At 38.0% G+C, this 23,337-nt stretch overlaps 1 protein-coding gene across 4 annotated transcripts in view; it reads right to left on the minus strand.

The window, feature by feature from the left end:
- ADGRG2 (adhesion G protein-coupled receptor G2) overlaps positions 1-23,337 on the minus strand; it is a 66,990-nt gene that overhangs the window by 43,138 nt on the left and 515 nt on the right. For all 4 annotated transcript variants that reach the window (XR_003253728.1, XM_026067156.1, XM_026067164.1 and 1 more), the window contains exons 2-3: positions 11,770-11,888; positions 4,591-5,208 (exon numbers count right to left, since the gene is read on the minus strand). Coding sequence is in view for 3 of the 4 variants with exons in the window: in XM_026067156.1 (XP_025922941.1) it covers positions 4,591-5,208; positions 11,770-11,887 (736 nt within the window). In the remaining variant the exon portion in view is untranslated. The remainder of the gene's footprint in view (positions 1-4,590; positions 5,209-11,769; positions 11,889-23,337) is intronic.

Genomic DNA, 23,337 nt, shown 5'->3' on the forward strand with positions numbered 1-23,337 from the left:
TATCTGGCTATAAATATGAGCATTTTTAAGCTCTACTGGTGGCTATGAAGATCTACACTAGAGGCTGAGGTCAATCAGATTGCCTTCGCTGGCAGGCTGATTTCCAAAAAGCTACTCTGATATCACAAAAAAGATAAGCAATGAGAGCGGACAAAGAAAGGGAAGGCCAAACATGCATTCTGTTAATGGGTACAAAGCAGAGCAGTATCTGACTCATAAAACAGGCACTTCGGAGTCATGTATTTTTTTCCCCCATTTACTTCCTTTATGATTTCTACTGGTTTCTGCAGGTTTTTGCCCTTATGAATTTCGAAAGAAAATTCTATTTGGGGCAAATAATTTCTTTTTTCACCTCCAACTTTCATAACCAGTTCAGTAAAAGTAGCAATATGGCCCAAAGTTTGGTACCCAACAGACTGAGATGCAAACTCGACAAGCAGCGCTACATTTCCACCTTCTGTCTGAGGAAGTAGAGCCTGGGACTCTACCCTCCCTTTCAGGCAAGCTGATTCTGTCATCAGAAGGGTACACAGCTTGGGTAATCTTTAAAAGAGATTGCACAAGATCAAATCACATCTCCTGCTGCTCACACCTCCAAATTAGAACAGCAAGCCAAACTGAAGTTTTCTTCTTCCTTGAGCGTGAAAGGGCAAAACAGTCACACAGGGCACTGGTCAGCTCCCAGTTTTCCCACTGACATTTGACCACGTTGTCCTACAAGCCTAGAAACCTCTTCCTGCAATATCAGTAGCAAGTTCATCAGTATAGGAAGAGAAAAGGATGCATGGAAAAGAGGGGGCAGCAGAGTTTTATCTTGAAACTTGGACAGGACAGTTTAGAAGAATTAAAATGCCATGATGTAAACTGTGAATTGTGTTTGTGCAAAAAAATGCAACCAAAATCAATAGGCACTGGACTCCTGCTAGAAGTTCTCTGTCACTACAAAACATAATATCTTTTTAGGAGATTGATAACACAAATGAGACAACAGAATTTTCGTATCAGTAATGCTATTTACAGCTAGGCTGAAAACCGTGTATTCTATTTATTCATTGAAATTTGTAAAAGATATCCCTATCATCTCTGTGCTCCTTGCATAAACACACAATGTAACAATTTAGATATTTATATCTGGAGCAAGAATGTGACTGTTTAATATGTAACTGAAATAATTAATGTTTAAACAGTAAATTTCTTTCAGTTGTCAAAGTATTATTAAAGGTGACCTGCAAACACCCCATGTAAAAAATGACAGCTGAAGAGCTGGTGCTCATAGACAACTAAAACTTCTTTTCAAACGTTTCGCATTTTAAATGCACCTATATTCTTATATCTTTGTACTCTCTTAAATCACCCAAAGCTTTACATTACTCTGTGCACTTTTCTTCTTGGATTATGCAGAGACAACAGTGACATCACTCATACTGTCCATATTAAAACATGTAGCTAAATAGGAATCATCCATCAAGCAATAAGATAAAGAAATTATTTGTTGAATTTTTTTTTAGCTTTGGTATTTGGAACGGTGAGCAGATCTCTCTTCACTTACATATTCTTAAATACCAGGAGATGATCTTTAAAGTGAGATACATTCAATCTGTGGCAGTCCTTCTCCATATCACAGTTGTCATGCTATCTCTCATTCTCAGCAAAAGAGAAAATAACAAAGGAACCTGAGGAATGCAAGCAGAAGGTTAGTGGCACACAGTGTGTGGGCCTCCTTCACTCTTTGGTCCTACATGTAGTATTTACACCTGTTCAGCTTGCAACAGATATATCAGAGGGGACCCAGAAGCTTGCGTGCCTGGAAAAAGCAAGAGTCATGTCTTTACCTGAAACTTAAAAGTTTTCTGTTGCTAAGCTCCATTAGTCCATAAATTGTGATCAGCCCTCATCATAAACTTGGAAGTAGTCGGACACATCCTTTCTTGCAAAACATTAGATCCAATTTGGGAAGCTAGTTACTTGGTTCAAGTTAAGCATGAGTTTAAGTGCTAAGCATGTGTGTAAGTTTTACTGCAATCAAGACTCTAGTCTTTATTGGACCTCACATTACGAGTTAACTAAACAAAATGTTTGAAATCTGAGTAATTACTATAAAATTTAATAAAACCAAAGGAATATAGAGTCAACAAATGAAAAGCAGAAGAAGGAAGCAAAGAAATATAAGCTAATAATATACCATTTAGTAAAATCAAACTTAAAGGAGTGAGTCACTGCCTATTAAACACCAATTAAATAGTGGTTTATCCTCCGCAAAGATCCCGAGAGGTTAAACAAATGAGAAATCATGGTAAACTTCGACTCTGAATATTTTGCAGAGTATTGTTCATGTAAGCACAAAATGCCAACCAGGTCATAACAAAATCCTGAAACCTGCCCTCAGGCACAAATGACTTACTACTTATGACTGTAATTAACCACTTCCTTTTCACCTTTTGTGCCTCCACAGGAGGCATGGCCCTTTCCCAAGTTTTAGCCCTTTACCAATTCTGTTCTCTGTAGATGCAAAAATCAGATGTTTCTGAAGACTTACTATTAAAAGTACTTTCATTTTAACAAAAATAGAGACGTCCCCCAAAATCAGCTAATTTTTTCACAAGTATTCAGAGGAACTTTTGGAAAGAAATCAGATTGTAAGACTGGCAGCACCATCAATTATTAAGGTTGCCTGACATCATTATATGCTCCTACTGTCAACACTTTATTTTTAATTGTTGGATTGATATTTATTAAAAATGTGCCCTTGATAGGCTGACTTTTGGGGGAGAAATGGCGGCAGGGGCAAGGGGAGATAAGCTAAAATGCCTCCATTCCTGAGAATAGGCAAATACACTGTTAGAAAAATTCCAGTTAACTTTTCTTCGAAAAACTGTTTTTCTCCCAAGATGCCTAGAGCAGGTAACTTGCACTTGGCATTAGGGATGGCCTTTGTACTGAAACAGGCCCCCGTCAGCATCATTAAAGTTTAATTCGGCTAGCAACAGAGTTTTGGAAACCACACATCTTACATGCTCACTGGAGAGCTCTTGCAGTTAGACAAAGGATTCCAAAATACCCTAAATCACTAATTCCAAAATCACTAAGCAGTTAGGGCTGGAGTTGGATATTTGCTAACTTAACTGTGCTGGGATGCTCAGGAATGCTCTATATCCAGGGCAGAAAGTGCTGGGACTGAAAGCAGGAAGCTTTGGTCTTTTCTACGCCTGGGTGAAAGACAACCAGATAGTCCAGCTTGCCCAGGGCAGTTCTGGAATACAGGATTTGTTCCACTACCCAGACAGATCTCTCTGAGACTTTTTTGTACCAGACTTTTGTCCAGGAGCCAGAGTTTTCTTCCTCTCAGCCCAGGGACTGAATTCCTTCCAACAGAGTCACGTAAGGGCAAAAGACAGGCATCCTTGCTTCAGCTCCTCTCTCAAGCCACATAACCCAATGGAGAAGCTGTGCTCCCACCTACAGTATCAGGTCAGCAGAGGCACATCTCATTCATTATGTGACCCAATGTTAGGGGCATTTTCTATGAGTCCTGATTTGTCCGAGGGATTTTTTTCCCCCCTCCATATCTTAATGCTCTAAGACACTTGTAATCTACCCAGTCAGCAAACGATTGTAACACTGCATAGCTAAATGATATTTTTTAGTCTATGCAAAAAAGGTAGGTACAGTTTTTAAGGAAAAAGATGACAAAGACTAAGACTGGTGCCACAGTCTAACTGAAGGGCCTATCTTCTATAAAAATGTTAGGAACCAAGTGAGCCAGTCACCTTAAAATCTCTGAAGGCCTTAGAGGGTAATACTGCTTATCACAGCTGATAAACTGGCTCCCACGCAAACCTGATTCAAGTATCTCTTTCATGTCCACAACATGACATCACAGATTATTCTCTTACCTTTAGCTCTATTTTAAATATATTGAAAATCAATTTCTCTGAAAATAAATTTTATTTTAAAGCTTTTTATCGTTCTCTTTCACGGCAGATGGGTATTTTGAGGAACAGGGGAGGGACCATTTGGCCATTTTAATAAAGGATGACCTTACTGACATAGAAACAAGAAGAAATCAGAGCCTCTGGTAAATCTTTACAGACCCAGACCATACCAGCAAAAGATGGTGCAATGCACCAGTGAAGTTGTGAAAATTTACACTCATTGAAATTCTGGCCCACTGAATGTACAAAATGAGAAGCAGCAATGCTGGTATACAGAGAGATTTATTCACTGAATAGAAAGTGTGAAAATTAGTTATTTTAGGATGACATTAATAGAAAGTCCTAATACTCCAAGGAGTTTCAGTTGGATGGATCCTGCTCTCATTCAGATTACCATTACATGGACAGCACATAGACACAAGAGCTGGAGCAAGCAAAGTCTTTAAAGGATTGTTGTCACAATTTTTACATTTGGATAAAAGTTGGCGAGAGCTACAGATCCTCAAGTGACCTCTTTAAGTGTTTAACTATAAATGACAATTAGACAAAGACTTTGTAAAATTTAAGAAAAGTACCTGGAATGGAAATTTTAGACAGTTACAGTCAATCAACTTTTGAAAAAAAACACTAATAAAAACAGGGACTTAATGGTACTTACCACAAGGCAAAGAGTTATCCTCTTCTATTGTCTTCTTATAGACCCAATCCTTCTTTCTCCAGCCTATAATACTGCCATCTTTGCAGTTCAGGGAATGTTTTATATTTGCTTTATCCCACATTCTGAACATGTACAGCTCCCCAGTCATTCCCATGTTAGGTGATGTAGCTGTACCTGGCAGCTTTGAACAGCCAAGTAAGAACTGCCCTTTTCCAGGGAGACTCATTTTTTCAGCTAGTTTTTTGTTTCCTTTTTTTACTCCATTTACGAATAACTTCACCTCCTCATCTTCACTTTTCCACTGGACACATATTTCGTACCAGGTATTTTCATGAAGCATCTCCGTCATATTTATTTGATTTCCAAACAACCATATTCTCAATTTATCATGATCTCCCATAAGTCCAAGATCATACTTATTTGCTGAGAGATTACTGTTGGGTGTTTCTTGATTATATACATACGCTGTCCATGGACTATTTGAGGACTTTAGCTTGAGGTGCACACAGACAATGAATTCTTTCAAAGGAAGCAGAGAAATTCTTGGTGACAGAGTCCAAGGATCTTCACATTCAGTCTTAAAGACTGCTTTGTATCGTCCTAGGAAATCCTCCTGATCTAAAAATAAAGAAAAGGTGATTTTTTTTTAAATAATTTTGTTTTTAAAAGGATCTTCAGTATGAGTTTTTCATGGTTCCTTATGGTACTGCTTCTAGGTATTTACATAACACATTAAGAAACAACTTTGCATCCTCTTCTTTTTACTGGAGGGGAGGGGCAAATTTGGAGGCAGTTAATGAATCTTAGCTGCTCATGAAGACTTTGAAGTAAAACTCATGCACAAGGGGGAGTATGACCATGCAGCCCTCTACAAGTGGGAGGCAAAGGCAGAATTGCAGGCTCTGGTCTCTATTCCCAGGACTGCACAGATATTTTGCATTTAATATTCACTGGATAAAATGCAGAAAAAAAACAGAAAAAGAAACTATAGCCATGACTGCCTTCTCCTCATCTCCCAGCCTTGCATGCTGTTTCTCTGAGTTATATGGTCATGCTTCCTCATGCTCTTTCTTTCCAACCCTGCGATTCTTAAATTCTTGGCTGTATACTGACACAGCTTCAGCAGGAAAGGTGGAAAATAGCTATATTCTGGAATAGAATGAGAGCTTGTGTAACTTCCAGGAAGCGTGATTTGGAGCCCCTGGTTTATTTTAAGTTTAATCCCATCCAGCCCCATTCCCTGTTCCCTACAAGGGCACGTAGTTGCAGAGACAGCTGGTCTATGCATGTCAAATCCACTTGGGCGTTGAGAGGGTGGCAACCTGAAGTTCAGCTGTGACGGTGAATAGAATTTGTGGTGCTAACAGTAAATTTACCGGTGAAAACAAGGTCTCAGGCTAAGTCAATGCTGGTAAAATATGTAGTGCCAGGGAATGCCCCAAACACTGGATATTGATCATCTTAAATGTAAAGTACTTATAAATGCCTCTTTTCCTCCTTTGTCCCACTACAGGTGAGTAAATGCTTTTGTGGCTCTAGATGTAAGCTCTTTGGAGCTGAGGATGACTCTTATCTTTTGAAAAATGCACGTTATCACTGTACAAACATCATCATGATTGCTTGCTTTATGTTAAATCTATCAGCAACGAAATAAATTCAACCTAAATAAACCTCCCATGGGACATGAACTGACAGGAGAAATGAAACAAATGATTGGTAGATGCTCAGGCAGTGTAAGACTCCATGTTACTTACAGCTTTAAGATGACATTCATTTATCAATACATGCAGAGCTTTTATGTACCCTCAAGGAAAGGCATGTGACTAATCATGATTAGTCAGGGGTGGATAGCAGGAAAGGATCAGTCAATATATTCACTCCCCTGTCAAGAGACAGTTTCCTGCCAACTTGAAGCCAGTTGGTTTTTTTTTCCCCAGGTAAGTCACATTCATAAATAGTCCTAGCTAGCTCTCAAGATCATAGCCAGATCATCTCAACCAACCAGACCACCAACTTTCCTCAGGCCAATTTTGAATGAAGAAATTTGCTTGACTTCTGCCTCTCTTACCATGGGGCTTTCAAATTTCTTTTTTGATAGCAACAAATAAAAAATGGGAGGAAGTTCCTAACTGTGGCAAGTCCTGCTTGATTGATAAGTTATTGGAAAAAGTTTGAAATCCTAGATTTATTAATCCAGTTTCATGGAAAGCCACCGATAAGCATTCCTGTTTCATATTATAGCCTTCAGACTGCCCTTCCAACACTAATTAGCATAAATTTGTAGGCATCTTTCACAATGTTCAACATAAGGAATCATGAAAGTGCTATACAAGGCTAGAGACCAAAGGAACCTAAGAAACTCCCAGGGTACAGGCTGAAGTTGTAGGCGAAAACCCTTATTAGCAGACAGTGGGCTCTGAATGGCAAGGTTATACTTAGCATGCTTCTAGGCAGGCTGGCAATGGAGAAGCATACTTGTCCAAAGAGCAAGCAACAGGACTACTTCCCCACCAAAGCAGGAATTCATCCATTCGGTTTGGCCATCTGTCAGAGAGTAACAGGCCCCTGAGGCAAAATCTGGGATACTCAGTTAGGAACAATTCAGCATCAAAAGCTTTTTTTAAGCATGACTTAAACCTGGGGTGAGGAAGACAGTGGGATGGGGAATGTCAAAGAAGTGGTGATTTTTGGATACAGATGCAAATGTACCATCTTTACTAAAAGGCTAATTACATTTAAAATAAGTCTGCTACTGTCCAGTTCAGACAGATCATGAGGAARCTGATTTTATAAAGGAAACAACTAGCTAGATATACAGCTAGATACATCAACACTTGCGACACAGGCTCTCCAAAGAAAAAAAATTGTCTTTATTAAGTTGGAGTAACACTGAAGGTTTTGAAAGATATCATGTAGCTGCTGTTTCTCAGAGAGCATATGTCAGAAGCATACTTGGATGATTCCTGCACCCTCCAAAATTCCAGTATGCGATCTTGAGCATGCAAACATGGCCAAAGCGACTGGTTAAGTCAGAGTCATGACATAGCCACAGAATATGAAGTCACTGTTAACTGTCCAGGATCCTGATTTTGAAAAATTAAAGTTCGTTTCTGAGCAGAAATGTTGAAACTTGAGATATCATCAGCAGACCTGATCCTGACAACGAACAAATCCTGAGATGGGCTTTATTTCATGTTAAGCATTTAATCTGTGTTTATGTGACAAGAGTGAAAGAATCAAAGGGCTGCAAAATCATAGTACATTCTTGAAGCGTGCATGACACTATAAAGTTGCCAAGACAGCCAGAATGGACATGTGCAAGTTGTTTAGAGTAACATGAGACTCCAATGAGGATGCGAACTTGCAGGTGAAAACAGTCTTAATGGAGGTAAGCATCAGAAATTATGTGACAAGAGATCAACCCTGCTGATGATCCTTTTACTGTGCTTTGAATGGCAATTCAGAAAGACTGCTGTTAATGTGTATGCAAAGCCTGAGGAATGAATTTAACAAGCAAAAGAGCTGACTTCACTAAAGCCTGAAAGAAAGCTTAATGTCTGGGCCACTTTGTTCAAAACAGTTCCAAAAATGAGGTGCCAAAAATGGGTGGCAAAGTTAGAGATCAGATATGAGTACTATCTGAATTGTTACAGGAAAGGCTTGGAAATTTTACCATGACTGGGCTATCCAAAGACTGCTTAAAAAAGCACTCAGGAAATCATAACAACTGTTAGAAAACAAGCTTCACTGTTCCAAATGGAAGATGCACAGTTCAGAGCTAAATTATTTAGAAGTTAATTATCAGCATTATCTTGACCTAGTCCATTGGGCATGTGGATGGATGCAACATAAGCAGGAAAGAACACTGCTTTAAAGCCTGTGGAAGTTCTGTTACTTATCATTTATTGTCACTGGTAATGATACTTACGGGGCTGCAGCCCACTGTTGGTCATGGAACTGAAGAACTGAAACTGGCTGTGCTCTTACAGGGGCATTCTGAGCTTACAGTTAGTTCCTTTGGGTCTGGACATTACAAGTCACATTCAGAAACCTGGCCATGAACATACCTTTATCACTATACCACAGAAAAGGTAGCATAGCAGAAAGAACGCTCAAAACACTTCCAGGATAAAAAAATAAGCAGAATTCACAAGTTGGATCCAAGGAAAATAGGAGAGGAAGAGACCTATATATAATAGGTACATATATAATAATTGCCTGTAAGTAAACATATGCATCTATAATGTAAATGAGGTGGGGGGGTTGGGGTTTTGGGGGGCTTTTTGTTCATTTGTTCTTTAAGTTCATCATCATCCTACTATTTACTATTTACCTCCCAACAAAGATAATCCAGAGATTGCCATAACAATGTTATCAGGAATTTCCTTTTCTCCACTCCTTGAATTTAAAAAATAATCCAGGCAATAGTATTTGTGAGCTGACTTTTCAATGGCTTTTGCTGTATTCAGGCACTTAACTTCTTTCAGAAATGCAAATTGTTCCTTTTTAATACTGTGATCTCTAACAGATGCAAGAACTGGGGTTTTTACACTCACTAAAACTAAGAGCACAAGCAAGTTTCTCTCAAGCATAGAAAGAAATGGAGTCTATGCATATATTTTCAAACAAATGCATAACTTTTAAAATGAACTTGCTGAGACTGACAAAGTAATGCAAAACAAAAATGTAATCTTTCTCTTTCAAACAATTTCAGGTAGTAGTAATTGGTATCTCTACCTAAAGTAGATTTACAACTGTAGGTAATAAAAATTAGACATACAGGAGCAGATACTTTCAGTACCTACACAACAGTTATTTTTCTTACATTAGTACAGTTAGTATATTCGTATAGTTGAGCATCAACACAGTTGAGTATTTTCTGGAGTAAAAATATTCATGTTTTTACGCATCTGCACAATCTGGCTCTTTATCAGTAACAGCAATAGTCATTATTTTATATACAAGTGATTGTCACATTTGAATTGCTACAGTTGATTAAAGTGACACTGTCACCGAAATCCTTTTGGTAACAACACCATAAACACCTTAAATCTAAATGTATACCTTCTAGAGCATGTCATAACTGTTCTTCACAAAAAGTTTAAAACTTTACACTTTCTAAATATGGTTCACTCAATTCTGCTGAATGTCTGGGAAATCTAAAACTAAGAACTGTTTCCTTAAAATGAATTTTGTCCCTCCTTTTCATCTACAGATGTACTCTGATATCTGCGGATAAATTACGCCACATTATCCAGAGCGCCCTAGACATCAGAACGACCACCAGTAGTTCTTCTCTCTCCATATTCTCTGGAGAACGCAAACATACTTTGGTATCTTAGATGAGGAGAGAACTGAGTAGGGATGCTGCCAATAGTGCTAATCACCTAGAAACAAACAAAAAATAGGGTGGAGGCATAAATCAACCCTTGTGTCAAGTTAGCTCTTCTTGAAGGATTATTGATGCTTGCAAGCGGCATGTAGGTGAAAGAAACCCCTCTCTGCTTGTGTCCTCAGAACTCTAGATGCAGTTGAATTTTCCCTGGCATAATTCTTGTAGGACATCACCCATCTGCTGAGTAGGCCTGTCCTTTTTACTATTCAAAGTTCATGAGGTTAAAACAAGGCCATTTTAGTAACACGTTTAATACCTGAATCTCAAATTCTGTCTCAATAAAACCTTCATGCTATACAAATTATTACATTTGGAGAATCTAGTTCAGACTTAGTCCATCATGTCAACCCATGAAATTTCACTGCTAGTACAATGTCATTAAAAGGGTGTGCTTACTAAGTTATGTCCGAACAGCTAGAAACTCTGGCCTTCTTGGTTTCAACAATGTGCCACAGCTCAGGAAACAGTTTCTAAAGCTAGTCACTATTAAAAACATGGCAAAAAACCACTTCTAATTTTTGAATATCCCATACACATTACTAACATGATTAATATTATTAAACAGTATTGACCTGAGGAAGTTTTATAAATGACAAGCACTATTATCTATATTTCACAGTCGGGGAACCTAAAGTCCAGAGTAGTGACAAACTTGTATCTTCCAGCTTATGGAATAGCAATGAATAAAACACACATTGCTCACTTTACTGTACCTCATACACAAACATACACAAATTTATTTTTCATTTACTGTTATATAAAGAATATACACTTTCAAACTGAAATACATGATTTCTGTTACATACTTTGGACCTTGCTACCTCTTTCCCAGCCATATTCACATACACAGCCAAGAGCAATGAAGGAGCTGTTACATATTAACCCATGCATTAGGTAGAGTGAAGCACAACAGGTAAAACTCCCCCCACCTCAAGTTATTCCAGTTCTAACATTCAGGCAGTAACCCTTGATGCTTATCACCCCCCCACACCCCCTTGTGATAGTTTTTGCATTGAAATAGCCAGAGGGCTTTGTGACATCAAGCAGGAATTGTTCCAAACACCTTGTAGATGATATGATGACAAAATATAGACCAGAGAGATGGTCAGGCAAGTAGCACTGGGTAGCTACAGTTCCCTGCTTGAAGCGCACGTTTTCCTGCACTCCCCTTGTCTACTATTGAAATTTATTTGAAGCATTTGTTTTCTCAGAAGCTCTATGCAGTGACTACAAAGTCTAGATAGATAACTTTTGAAAGTTTTATCTCAAGCATTATTCCAATATCCTCACTAAATTCATTTTTTTAATTATATTTTGGCATTTTCAAATACAACATTTTCCAGAGAGTGATTAGCTAACAGTGTGAAATACTTAAGTTATTTTATTCATTTCTTCTCTTTGGATCTTGTGGTGTTTGCATAAGAGCAGTGTGAAAGAGTTTAAGGAGATGTTCTGAAAATAGTAACACTTCCAGTTCAAGAACTAGCCAGGAAATAATTTGCCGTGCTATTACATATTGTACTTACACTCCTTCCTCATCCTTATCCCAAAAGAAGTTATTACTGATGATTATTTTTGTGATAACAAATAAATATTGTAAACGTAGGGTGTGTATGCCAAAAGTGCTGAGCATCAACTGTTTCTACTGATGGCAATTACTCCCCTTGACTTCAAGAAGGCAGAAACTTGCCTATTCTGAACATATCCAACAGTTCCATTCATCAAGGCTAGTGCTGTTTATTTGGAATATCAACACTAGATGAATCAGGAAAAATGTGTCTTACCTTTGCCTGCTGTAGCCAGGAACAAATGAAGTAAAAGGACAGCTAGAGCAATCCTGAATTTCAATAAAATATCCTGGATTCTGCCAACACAGCAGTGCTGCTTTCCCCAAGCAACCATTCTAGAAGAAACAAGAAAACACCACAGTCTGTCACTGTGATTAGAAAAAGCACAGAAGTGTATATATTATGACCAAAAAAAAAGTGTCCAACCCAGGAGCATAGATCTTTTCAAGTCCATTACATTACTGAGTATATATTATACTCAAATGTGCCAACACCCTAATGTTGCCAACTCACCCAGAAAGAAAGGGAGGACGGGGAGTAAAAAGAACACTTAAGCTGTAATCCTCTAAAGACTCACGAATGTATTAGAGCACGGCCATGAGTCCTTGCATGACAGAGGCTTCCAACATTAAAAAGAATAAAGAAGTACTTACCAAAAGCTAAGATAATTTCAATAAGTGTATAGGAAGGGGCTCTACAGTCCCCTCTCTGGGGGTTCTATCAGCTGACATTTTAATGTCTGCACAACACCAGAAGTTTTAACTTGGCCATCGCAAGTTCGGTCTGTGTGCGAGTGCACTGGTTAGCACTGAAAGAAGTTTGGGAACATAGTACTTGCAAATTTTACTGTATTTTTGACCAGTCTCTATCAGGTTGCAATAGGTACCCTTCTTTTCAGGAAATACAGAGTTGTAAATTCATTTAAGGTTAAAGCCAAAATATATTTTTGGCAAGCATTCACATTAATATAAATATTTATTAGCATAAAATGGTTACTATGGGCTAAACTCAGAAGAAGTTCTAGGGGAATAGGCTGAGAAACACATAAGTTAGTGAAGTTGCTAGGTACTCAAAACTTTGGGAAACAATTAAATTTACATGCAAATAAGTTATACACATATAACAAAGTGACACAGAAAATAAAGCAAAGACTTTTAAAAGTTAGAGCAGTGCAACATTACTGTCAGCCATTAATTACACAGTGTATATATAATACTTCTATCTGAAAAATAAGCTCATACACACTGGGTTGAAGGAAATTGATTGGGATCATGACACTTGCATACTATACAGCTCCCATTTTCCAGATTCTGGATGCCACACTTATAAAATTGAAATATTCTAAGGGAATAACCATCACAAATTTGTTGCAACTTAGAAGGAACTGAGCACTGTAACATCACGGATGACATCTACATGGGTGCTGCAGATGTTAACCAGCAGGAAGAAAAGCTCTTGACAAAAAGATCTCAGAAGAACACTAGCATACTCAAACAGAGAGAAAAGAAACAGTATGCAAAAACCATGGATGTAACTAATACAGACAACCCGATGCAGGAATGAAGCAAAACCAAGCAAAAGAAAAAAAAAGGCAAGAAATGGAAGCAAGCCAGCTTTCCAAAGATTCACAAGAAAGGTCTCCTATCACACATTTTCCAAACCAATGTTCAGCTTGCTTCTCTTGAATGCCTAAAAATAATTAATAAAGCTTCAGTCAGTAAACTAAGCAGCAGAATTACATTAATTATCCCAAGAACCTGATAATGAAAATCATTGTCTTAAACATTTCTAGGCTTCAAATTACAAATGACACGACAACTGCAAGGTTCTTTCATCTACAGTATAATTTACTAGTGTTAAAAAAGATTCCCATTAAAAAGCTGTGTTTCCTTTCTCTGTCTACTTGTGTTTCCCATTCTGGTCTTGAATCAGGTCACTTCCTAGCAGAGCCAAGCTGCACATCTCTTCCTCCATTTTATAGGGACATCTCTTCTTTTGTAAGGTAAACCATCTATCCATAGTGAGATATTTAGACAACAAACTAACCACAAATTACAACACTCCTTGCCTCTACTACCCAGAAATCAAAAGTTCAAATATGAATGGGACAGAGCCCAAAAAATACTCAGGGGCACCCACAAGTTTAGCCATCAATGCTGGTAAGTACTGAAGCAAACTGCCTACTGTGCGTCACATATAATACCAGTTAAGAATGCTCCTACACTCCCTATATTCAGTTTCCTCTGTAAGACTCAGTCCTGCTAAGACATCTCCAGGAAATCAACTGACTAGGACAAAGGTTTACCTTTGTGCCATCAAGTACACCCTCTATTTGCTCTGATAGACCTCATTAAACAATCCACATGCACCAGAAATAATAACTGTATTGTAAAAGCTTAAATCTGAGGGTAGAAATCAAGAAATCCCAGGTTCCAATGCCAGCTCTGTGATTAGCCTATGTATGTCCTGGAGTTTGAACAGACCTTACTCGACTCTGGCCTTCCAGAGTGAGCTAATATTTGTCCAGTGTTAAAAAGAAAGGGTCCAATAAAATACTTTCTGCACACTTAGTTTTCTATCCCCTCTGGCTCAGGCCTGGCTGAAGTTTAGGCAAATAAATGTATAAAGAGAAATCCTGATATGGTCACAGCCCAGTTGACTTTAGTAAGACTCTGGACATTTATGATAGCTCAAGATTTGTTCCAGAGTCTGGTGATACTTATGATAAAAAGAGTTAGGAAAATAACATTAATGTTTGTTTCTTCTCACAACAACTCTATCTATATCGTACCAAAGAAAAAGATGCTACTAGCTTTGATAATTAGGCTTTTAATGGAAAAAAAAAAAGAGGTAAAATATCATTTCATCATATTTATTGAAATGAAGATCATATGAAACATTCCAAAACATTTGGAAGTCATGTTTCTGTTAAACCTATGTACAGTCTTCAGAATATACATTGTCTTTGTATTGTAAAGCTCTACTCTTTATGATGAAAAGTAATATAAATACATAATTATAGACTTACCTTGGACATTATAAACTCAGGTATAAATGAAGACTGAGTTCAGTCCACATTATTATTTATTATAATAAATAAAGATTTATCATAAGATTATCATCTTATAATCATCTTATTATAAGATTAACACAGTATGACTTAGAGCCCAGCACGAATCTGCATGGTTGGCAGTATAAGAAAATATTTTTTTCATTTGCAAAACAAGCAAATTTAACGCAGAATCAAGTACAACAGCTTCTTAGCACAACTACCAAGCCACCCAAGTGTGTGAAAGAATTTTACACAGACCTCATGCTCCTGTGACCACAGGGGAAGATGTAACTGGCTGTAGTTACTTTTGTACTTGCTGTTCTCAAATAATTTTTTAAACAATTTTATCTACAAAGAGCAGATTGCCTGAATTAGGAAAGAATATAATCAGTTACTTATTTTTATGGTCAGTGGTTAAAATGGAAATTTAGAAAACAAAAACTTAGAACTCAGGCATAAGTCCGTTCCATCCTGCTTCCCCTCTGTGAAGAGTCCTCTACTTTGATCAGTGACAGTTTTAACATTACTACCCAGGTTTCAGACTACATGCGATACTGTGGCATTACCTTGAAAGCGAAACAGGAATTTGCTAAAGCTTTCCTTAAAACAAACCACATGCTTTGGAAAATGAGATGGTTGTTATATGTATTGTGTTACATATGCTGCAGTTCTGTATTAATAAGACATTCTCCAGAAATGAAAGATTACTGGAAATGGAGAGACAGGCAAATGGGATTTAAAGAAAGAGACTGTATTCTTATCATTAATATTAATTTACTTACTTCATGCTATTTTACTAGTTTTCTTCCCACAGAACTATCCTTCAAGACAATGGGAGTTTTTCCTGCCTAAGGAGCACAGAGCTTCTGCAGGAGATGTCACTGCAATCTAACAGATTGACCAAGACACACACTGTGACAGGGAGCCTGCTGCAGCAGGACAGGCAAAGTAGAGGGATGGAGGTCAGTGAGCTGAGAGCAAGTCACAAGAGCAGGCAAAGAAAGTTGTTAAAACTAAGGCCTGCAGGGTTTTTACTGTGTTTACTCTGCTGTACCTAACTTTGTACCTCTGAAAGATAAAATTGTTTTAAGTTGCTGTTTTTAAACCACTTCAGTTAGCTGGTTAATCAGAGGTATCCACAGTGAAAGGACTTGGTTGTGCCACAGGGAACTGGGCTTGGGTTGCAAACACAACTAAAAGGCAGAGGAGAAGGGGGCTGGGCCACTGTAACTAGCCTCAAGAGTGACTGAGTGGTGCGATCCCACTCATAGTGGGCTGTGAAAAACCTGGACTGCTTTCCAACCGTGCACCCTAAGGTGACATAGTAAGAGACCTATTTGGCTTACCTTTAGCCATGGTTTGCCTTGTATGACAACAGATACATTTTCAACAGGTTTAAAGCCAAAGAAAAGTGCAAAACATGAATACAGCTTTTCTATGCTGTATTGAACTTTCTGTCAAATCACCTCTTGAAAATTACATTCAAATTTTACAGTTCCTGTTGAATATATCTATTTATTGTCACTCCTTAAACTTTAATAAACTATTAGTTCTTTCATGCCAAGTTTCAGCCTGAGCAGCTTCTCACTGCCAAAGCATAAACTGCTGGTATCAAATTTATGTTGGAAATCACGACCCAAAGCCATCAGTCATTTGCTTCTAATCATGCTGTCTACAGCTGCACTTCAGGCTCTTTTGTTTGAATCACATTTATTTTATCCATATTCTTTGGGGTCCATCCTATCTGCTTTCTTTAAGGAATCCCCTACTAAAGATCTCAGATTTTAACAAAAAAATATTTCCCAATTTTTTCAAATTTTACTGTCGAGGAGGATGGTAACAACAAATAGTAAATTTCTGGCTGCTGTTTTGTGACAGTCTGCATTATCCAAGTTTGTACTACATGCTAAAAGACAGTAAAGAATAAGAGATGCATCATACTGCCTAGGTATGAAAACTTCTCAGTGCATTCAATCACTTTCAGAAGAGTAAGACTACCAACTTCTACCAACCCCTTAGATTTTCCACTTTGGAACCAAAAAGTAGTAAAGATCCTATGTTATTTTTAAACTTTGGCTGAAGCAAGTTAGATGTAATAAGGAGGACGCTTATGTCGGAAAGTCTTATGTCACTGTGAATTTTGGCACATATAGTATTCACTGACTTAACAACTGAAGTAGCACCATCAATTCAAAAATGTTGTTCTAAGCTTTTTTTTTTTTTTTAATGTCTTTTTCCAGAAGAAAGTAATACAAATATTACTGTCTGATAACAGCCTGGTTTTCATTAACACCCTCCAATGCTTATCACAAGCTGTAAAATCAGATATACTGTGTTTTATCAAATTCAATCACTTTATTGTAGAATACCAGCTTTTTCTAAGACTACAACAGTAATGTGTAGAGCCAGGTCAAGGCTCCTCCAAAGCACAGGCAACATTTAATTTCGCTTTCCCCCAAAGTGAAAGGCTAGGTCAAGGACAGTCAGGCTGCCCCAGCAAGGGTGAAGGATGAGAAAAGAGGTAGAGCTTGTGTAGAGAATAGGAGAGCCCACTCCTGCTGCCCCCAGGACACCAGACTGCTGCTTCTGGGAGGAAGCCCCTTCTGGGAGTGGCAGGAGAAGGCTTTGCTTCCCAGGGCCCTGCTAGAGGTGAATCAAGGCTATGGCAGCTTTGCCGTATGCTAGCATTGGTCTGGTAACAGTTATTTTTCACTTCGTCTTCCTACCATGCAAAAAGTGAAATTTAACTGAACTGCTCTTTCCCATTTCATATGGGAAAGATATACAGGGATAGTATATTTCACTCACTTCTAAGCTTCCACAGGCATTCCGCAAACGGAAAAATGACATACACCTCCACCACTTCTAAAATATTATTTCACTTTTTAAAAAGTTGTATTCTGACAACTGCTTACAGTGAGCAATAAGCCATTTGCTTACTGACACTGCTCTACTACAACGTTCATATTGTTCAGTTCTTAATAGAAATAAATGGGAAGAAAAACTTGGGGAAAAATCCATACTTTTTAGTCTTCAAATTGCTGTACAATATTGGTGTTAGAAAGATTTATTTTACAAATCCAAAGCCGTGTTAACCAAGGTCTGCCCTCGGTTATATTCACATATCTCCCCTTAATTTTGTGGCAGAGAATAAGTATAATCATTAATATTTACTTAAGTGAATTTCTGAGTGTAATATCCTACAAGATGACCCTCCATTATGGACCTCCATGACAAAAACAACCAACAAAACAAAACAAACAAAACAAAAAACTTCCGATCATTAATTCTCTCTTACAGCAACTCATGTCATTGTATATACAGTAGTGCAAAAATAGAATAGTTGGCAATTTCAAGCAATTTTTTTATTCCCTCTTACCCAGTGTGATGTTTCATCTCCTCATATCCAGCACTCACTTGGGAGATGGGTAAGAAGCCTGTTTCTAGCTCTTATGAAAGTTCTGCAGTTGTCCAGGAAATCCTCTTCCGTAGCGGCTCTTCCCTCAAGAGAACTGTATTATCCTTACAGTGTATTAAATCTACCAGAGCAAACTAAAAAGCCCTTCAGAGACAACACCTGAGCAGGTTTCCACTTCAAAGAGTTTACAAAGTACAGATGAAGAAATACAAGCAGAGATGTAATAATGTTTGTTGCGGGTCTGGTTAGTTACGCTGCAGGCAAGTTAAGTTTACGTTTTCATTAATAACTCTTTGAAGTACAGGGTGCAGTATACAGGTTTCATTAAAAAAAGTATTCTGCAGAGTAGAAAAATGAAAGTAAAACAAAGCATGTAAGAGAAGTTGGGGGGGGAAAAAAAGTACTACATTAAAGTTGGCACATAGAAAAAGATTCAAGGAACAACTAGACATACACCTTGAGCCATGTGAAAGAGATCACGAAGCGGGTACAAAGAGGTAAGTGCAGAAAAGCAGACAAAAAAGTTTTGCAAAACCTTTACATTCAATAACAGAGCTTGAATTTCATGCAGAAAAAATAGGGCAGGACAAAGACTTTTCAAAGCTGTAATATCCAAACCTGTGAACAATACAGGCAGACTGTAAGAAATGAAGTGAGGGTCAGGGATGCCAGAAAGAAGACTGTCAGCTCATGCTTTCAGATTCCCTACTTTTTGAGAATTAGACTTGAGAGTTTCTTTCATCTTACTGTAAGTAGGAAAAAAATGAAAGTTTTTTCTACTTAGTTTACACACCTTCCCTTCTCACTCTCCTTTCCATGCTTCCTTGGCTCACACAGCAGCATCCAAAAAAAGTCTTAAGAAAGAAATAATAGCGTGATTTCATCCTAAGCTTTTCTTTATGGACTTAACAGGTCTCCTGGATCTTGCGCTTGGAGCTGTTAAAACTTCTATGGAAGCTAAGAAGTATAATACTTAGTGGATTTTTTTTTTCTTTTAAATGAACTCTCAGCCTATTTTAACCAACAGTTCACTGGCCAAAATGAGCAGTTAGTATCAGAGACATAAAGCTTTTGAAAAGAAGTTTTGAAACATGAATGCGCCGAAGCAAGCATCTGCCAGAGACCCACTACAACTCTGATTAGGAATATGGCATCAGTATCCCATGCAACCCAAAGAAATACAGTAACTTTGGCACCTCTGTCTTCATATGGGGTAGATTTTTGGGGGTCCTCTCTTATTAAGATATTCTAGGAAACGGGGCTATGCCAGAACATGGTTCTGGGCCTCTTTTAGCACTGCTCCTCCTTGGGCTATACTGTGAGTCTATGGAAAGGAGGGGAAAGAAGGCACCATTGCCAGGACAAACCTTATGATGATTTGTTACAGAAAGAAGGGGAAGCAAAGTTCAGACTGAAGTCCAGGTTAGGCTAATACAGCCAGGTTAGGCTGATATAAGTTAGCCAACACTAATCATTCTTAAATGCTTAAAGTGGTCACATAAGAGAAGTGGACTGCTTCAAAGCAACTATAAAATAATTTATTTAAAACAGTACCATTTCTCTGCACAGCCCTCATATTTGTATTGGCTCAGAAAATCTACTTTGTACAACTACACTCAGCACAGCTTCTCTCACCATCACCACCTCTATAAAAAAGTGATTAGCCTTCTTACAGATAAAACTCCCTAAGCACAATGTTGACTTACCAAAACGTAGATAAGAAATGCACTTTTAAATTGAAGTTTATATGAATATTTGGACTATGCTTGGCATAAATAATGATGGAACAAAGCCTCCAAGTCTTCAAAACATAATGTGACAAGTATTATCAGAAACTCATTCAGTCACCTTATGCCCATATTTAATTTGGTGCAAAAGAAGAAAAGACATTCAAAGTCTTTTTGGAAAGTCAGAAATTAAATGTGGAATTTGGCACCACTCACAATCAAGCATGCACAGAAACCTAACAAATCCAGGCAGAGAGCCACAATAACTTAATCTCTAAAGAATATAAAAGGGAGTTTTAAAATATTTAAAATACTAAAAACATCAGTAAAAGATGTTGTTTTTTGTAATGTGTGCATAATAACACTTCCATAATCAGTATACTCATATTGCGCACTTTCCTGCTAGCTTTACCATTTCTAAACATGTCACATCTGGTCAGACATGACAGCTTCTGGCAATCCTACTGATGGTATCTTTTAGGCTCTAGCTCTTCAAAATTCCTTTAAGGAACACCACAAATGAGAACGCATATAAAACTTCATTTGTGGGCAGTTGTTCTTTCTTGTCAACTAAGGCATCAGCTAAGGCACTCCACCTCATGTAAAGTTCAGAAAACAGAAATACTGTGATAAATTGCAGTAATTTCCTCTAAATTCTATGGAGTGTATAAGTAACTTAATTACATTGAAAAAAATTCACAAACTATTTCTTTTCCAGGTACTGTCTCATCTAGTATAACTGATTTTTTACAGTTTTTTTAAAGCAAACAAGAATAAGTAAACCATACTACAGACATATCCTACTACAGATTTTCTCTGAGATATTGAGAACACTGTATTTCAGTAGCCAGCAGAAGAGCACCTAGAATGGAAGAACAAAGAACCACTGCTTTAGTAAGGCACTAGTTGAACAACAGCTGTTATACCAAACAATTTGATTTCTGGGCTACAGTGCTCATCAACAAAAGACAGTCAAAAAAGGCTGCAGCTCAGACTTAAGCTGCCAAATAAACTTCTAAAATCTTGTCTCAGTTCCACTATATACTACCTGAAATGAAACTGTCCTGAAGCTGATGCTGCCGTAGATCACCTGTGGGACACAGTGGGGGCTGAGCTTACAGTTGGAGGCAAATCCATATGACTCATGCATGCAAGTGAGGATGCTAGGATACATTTCATGGTCTCTGATTTGATGTCTACTACAAAAGATCTTTTGTTCAACCTGAACAACAACAAATTTCAAAGGACTTTGGGCACGAAAGGAATGCAAGACTCCCAAACAATTGAGTCGTATTTATTACTGTATAGTTTACAAAAGCCTATCTTTCCACAGAACAAGTAGAGATTCTTTCCAAACTGTAATTTCACCAGAAATGTATGACTGTAAGGAGCAAGTCTCTCATAATCATGAGCACCAACCTAATAAATACTAAAGATTCACTCCTCCCCTCTCCTTTCTTTTTCACAAGCCACATAGTTCACACCAGTGTCCTCTAACAAATTAATATTCTCTAAATCTGTACATTTGGGGAAACAGCAAAGCTCTTAATTGAGCCTAGACATAATAAAACTATTAAATTTACCATTTATCAGAAAGTTCACATTTCAGACCAAAGACGATTTGCTTTATAGTTTGCAAGTTTTTCAGGTAAAGTCAATAAGACTATTTGTGCGAGCTACCCTGAGTTTGGCCTTCAAATAAATCTAATCTGGTATTCAGTTGAAAATACAAAATTCCAAACTCAAGTGTAGTGCTCAGTTTTAAAGTTACTCTATTTGCCAAGGCCACTGGCCATGTTTCATATTGAGAACTAAAAACTGTCCAAATTTAACAATGGTTATTCTTCTTCTACAGTGTCCTCTTATGAAGTAAAATCTTTCCTCAATTTGCCAATATTCTACTGCTATCAGTGGAAGTCCTGACTATAAGCGTTTATAGTACAAACTGTATAAATTGAGCAATTAACTTAAAAATGGGAATTTAGTCCTTTACTTCCCTCCAGTTGGTTCTAATTAAGAGCCAGTTTCTGTTGATGTGTTACAAATGAAGTTCAAATTTGGAAGGTGCTAAAGAGGAAAAGTGTGCTCACAAAAACTCCATCTGAACTATGGAATTGCATTAGGATGTTAAAGTGATATTATTAAGATACTAACAACATTAGTTCATTTGGTGTCTGACTGCCACAATAGAAGTAAAAGAACAATACTAACTTGCAGTGCAAGTAGAAAACTGTAGTGGCCCCAATTCATATCTGAGCAAACTTTGTTTACATGCTATTTTTTTTCTGCATCTTCTTTCAAAGCATTTTTACTCTTCAGATTGTCTTCAGCAGTAAGTTATAAATGCATTTCCTCAAAGACCAGTATTTGGAGACCCTCCTAAGCAAAGACATGTTTGCTGTTCCTTAGTTGAATTCAAAAAATGCACTTCCAGTCACCCCATAGAGGGCCAAATCCTGCTCGTTTCATTCATGCAAAGAGTTAAAGATGTATATTTTCCAGCTTTAGGAAGGAACAACTGAAGTCATAAGCTTAAAGCTTAAGAAAATGAACTTAAGCAATTCTGTCTTCTAACAATGATGTACATGGTTAGTCTATGCAAGCAAAAGGAAGAAGTGTATTTTGAGCACACACACATATGCCAGCTTTACCTACTCTGCACAAGTGACAGTGCTAAAGACCCAAACAATTTGCTCTGGGACTGGATAACTGCTAATCTGCATGCCCAAAGTTGTAAACTCTGTTTTGGCCCATGTTGAAGCTCATTCTACCACATCTTCAGTACTACTTTTATTAATTCCAGCTAAGTCAAAACCAGACTGGGCTTGTACAATCATTTTCAATATGCTGGACAGACATGCCTTTAGAAGGCTAGGGAATTACTTTACAGACATTTCTTCAATGTTTTTTTCATAAATCAATGCAAAAGCAACAGATGTAGCTCAGTACTGTTATAAATACTCTCCATGCATGACAAAACAGGCATATTTTCAAAGCAAAAATAAATGCAACTAGGAAAGGACACTTCCAGTACACTGATCATTCCTCACACAGTTAGAGTAAAAGGCTAAAGCTAAAATAAAAAGTCAAGCCAATTATTGTGCACAAGAAATGATTCTGAAAACATTTTACTTACAGCGATACAGGTTACCGTGCAGAATACATGAAAAGCGAGCAATAAAAAAATTGGGAGCTGAATCTACCCTCAGTATCCATTCCCACAGAAAACACACGCAAGAGAGCAAAACCTGACCCAACCTTGACATGCAGCCCCGATGGGATACCGAGTTAGCTCCCTATCATAAACCGCATTCAAAACATACTGATGCGCCAGTCAAAGCCTCTTTCAAAGTTCTTCACTGTGAAGCTGATTTAAAATATATTAGTAATCTTTATCGCTGCTGTCTAAGCGTTGGCAGTAAGGCTGGAAACCAGAAGGAAATCCTTCCACCAGCGCCGCAATTGGGCTGGTGCCCGGGAACCAGGGAAGTCCCTGGTGCCCAGCTGAAAAGCCCTGCTGCGGCGGCGGGCGGCTCCCGGCAGTCGGCGGGGGACGGCGCCCGCCCCGCGCGCGAGCGGCCGCGAGA

This window comes from Apteryx rowi, unplaced genomic scaffold, assembly GCF_003343035.1.
Source record: "Apteryx rowi isolate R43461 unplaced genomic scaffold, aptRow1 scaffold_1039, whole genome shotgun sequence".
Classification (NCBI taxonomy): domain Eukaryota; kingdom Metazoa; phylum Chordata; class Aves; order Apterygiformes; family Apterygidae; genus Apteryx; species Apteryx rowi.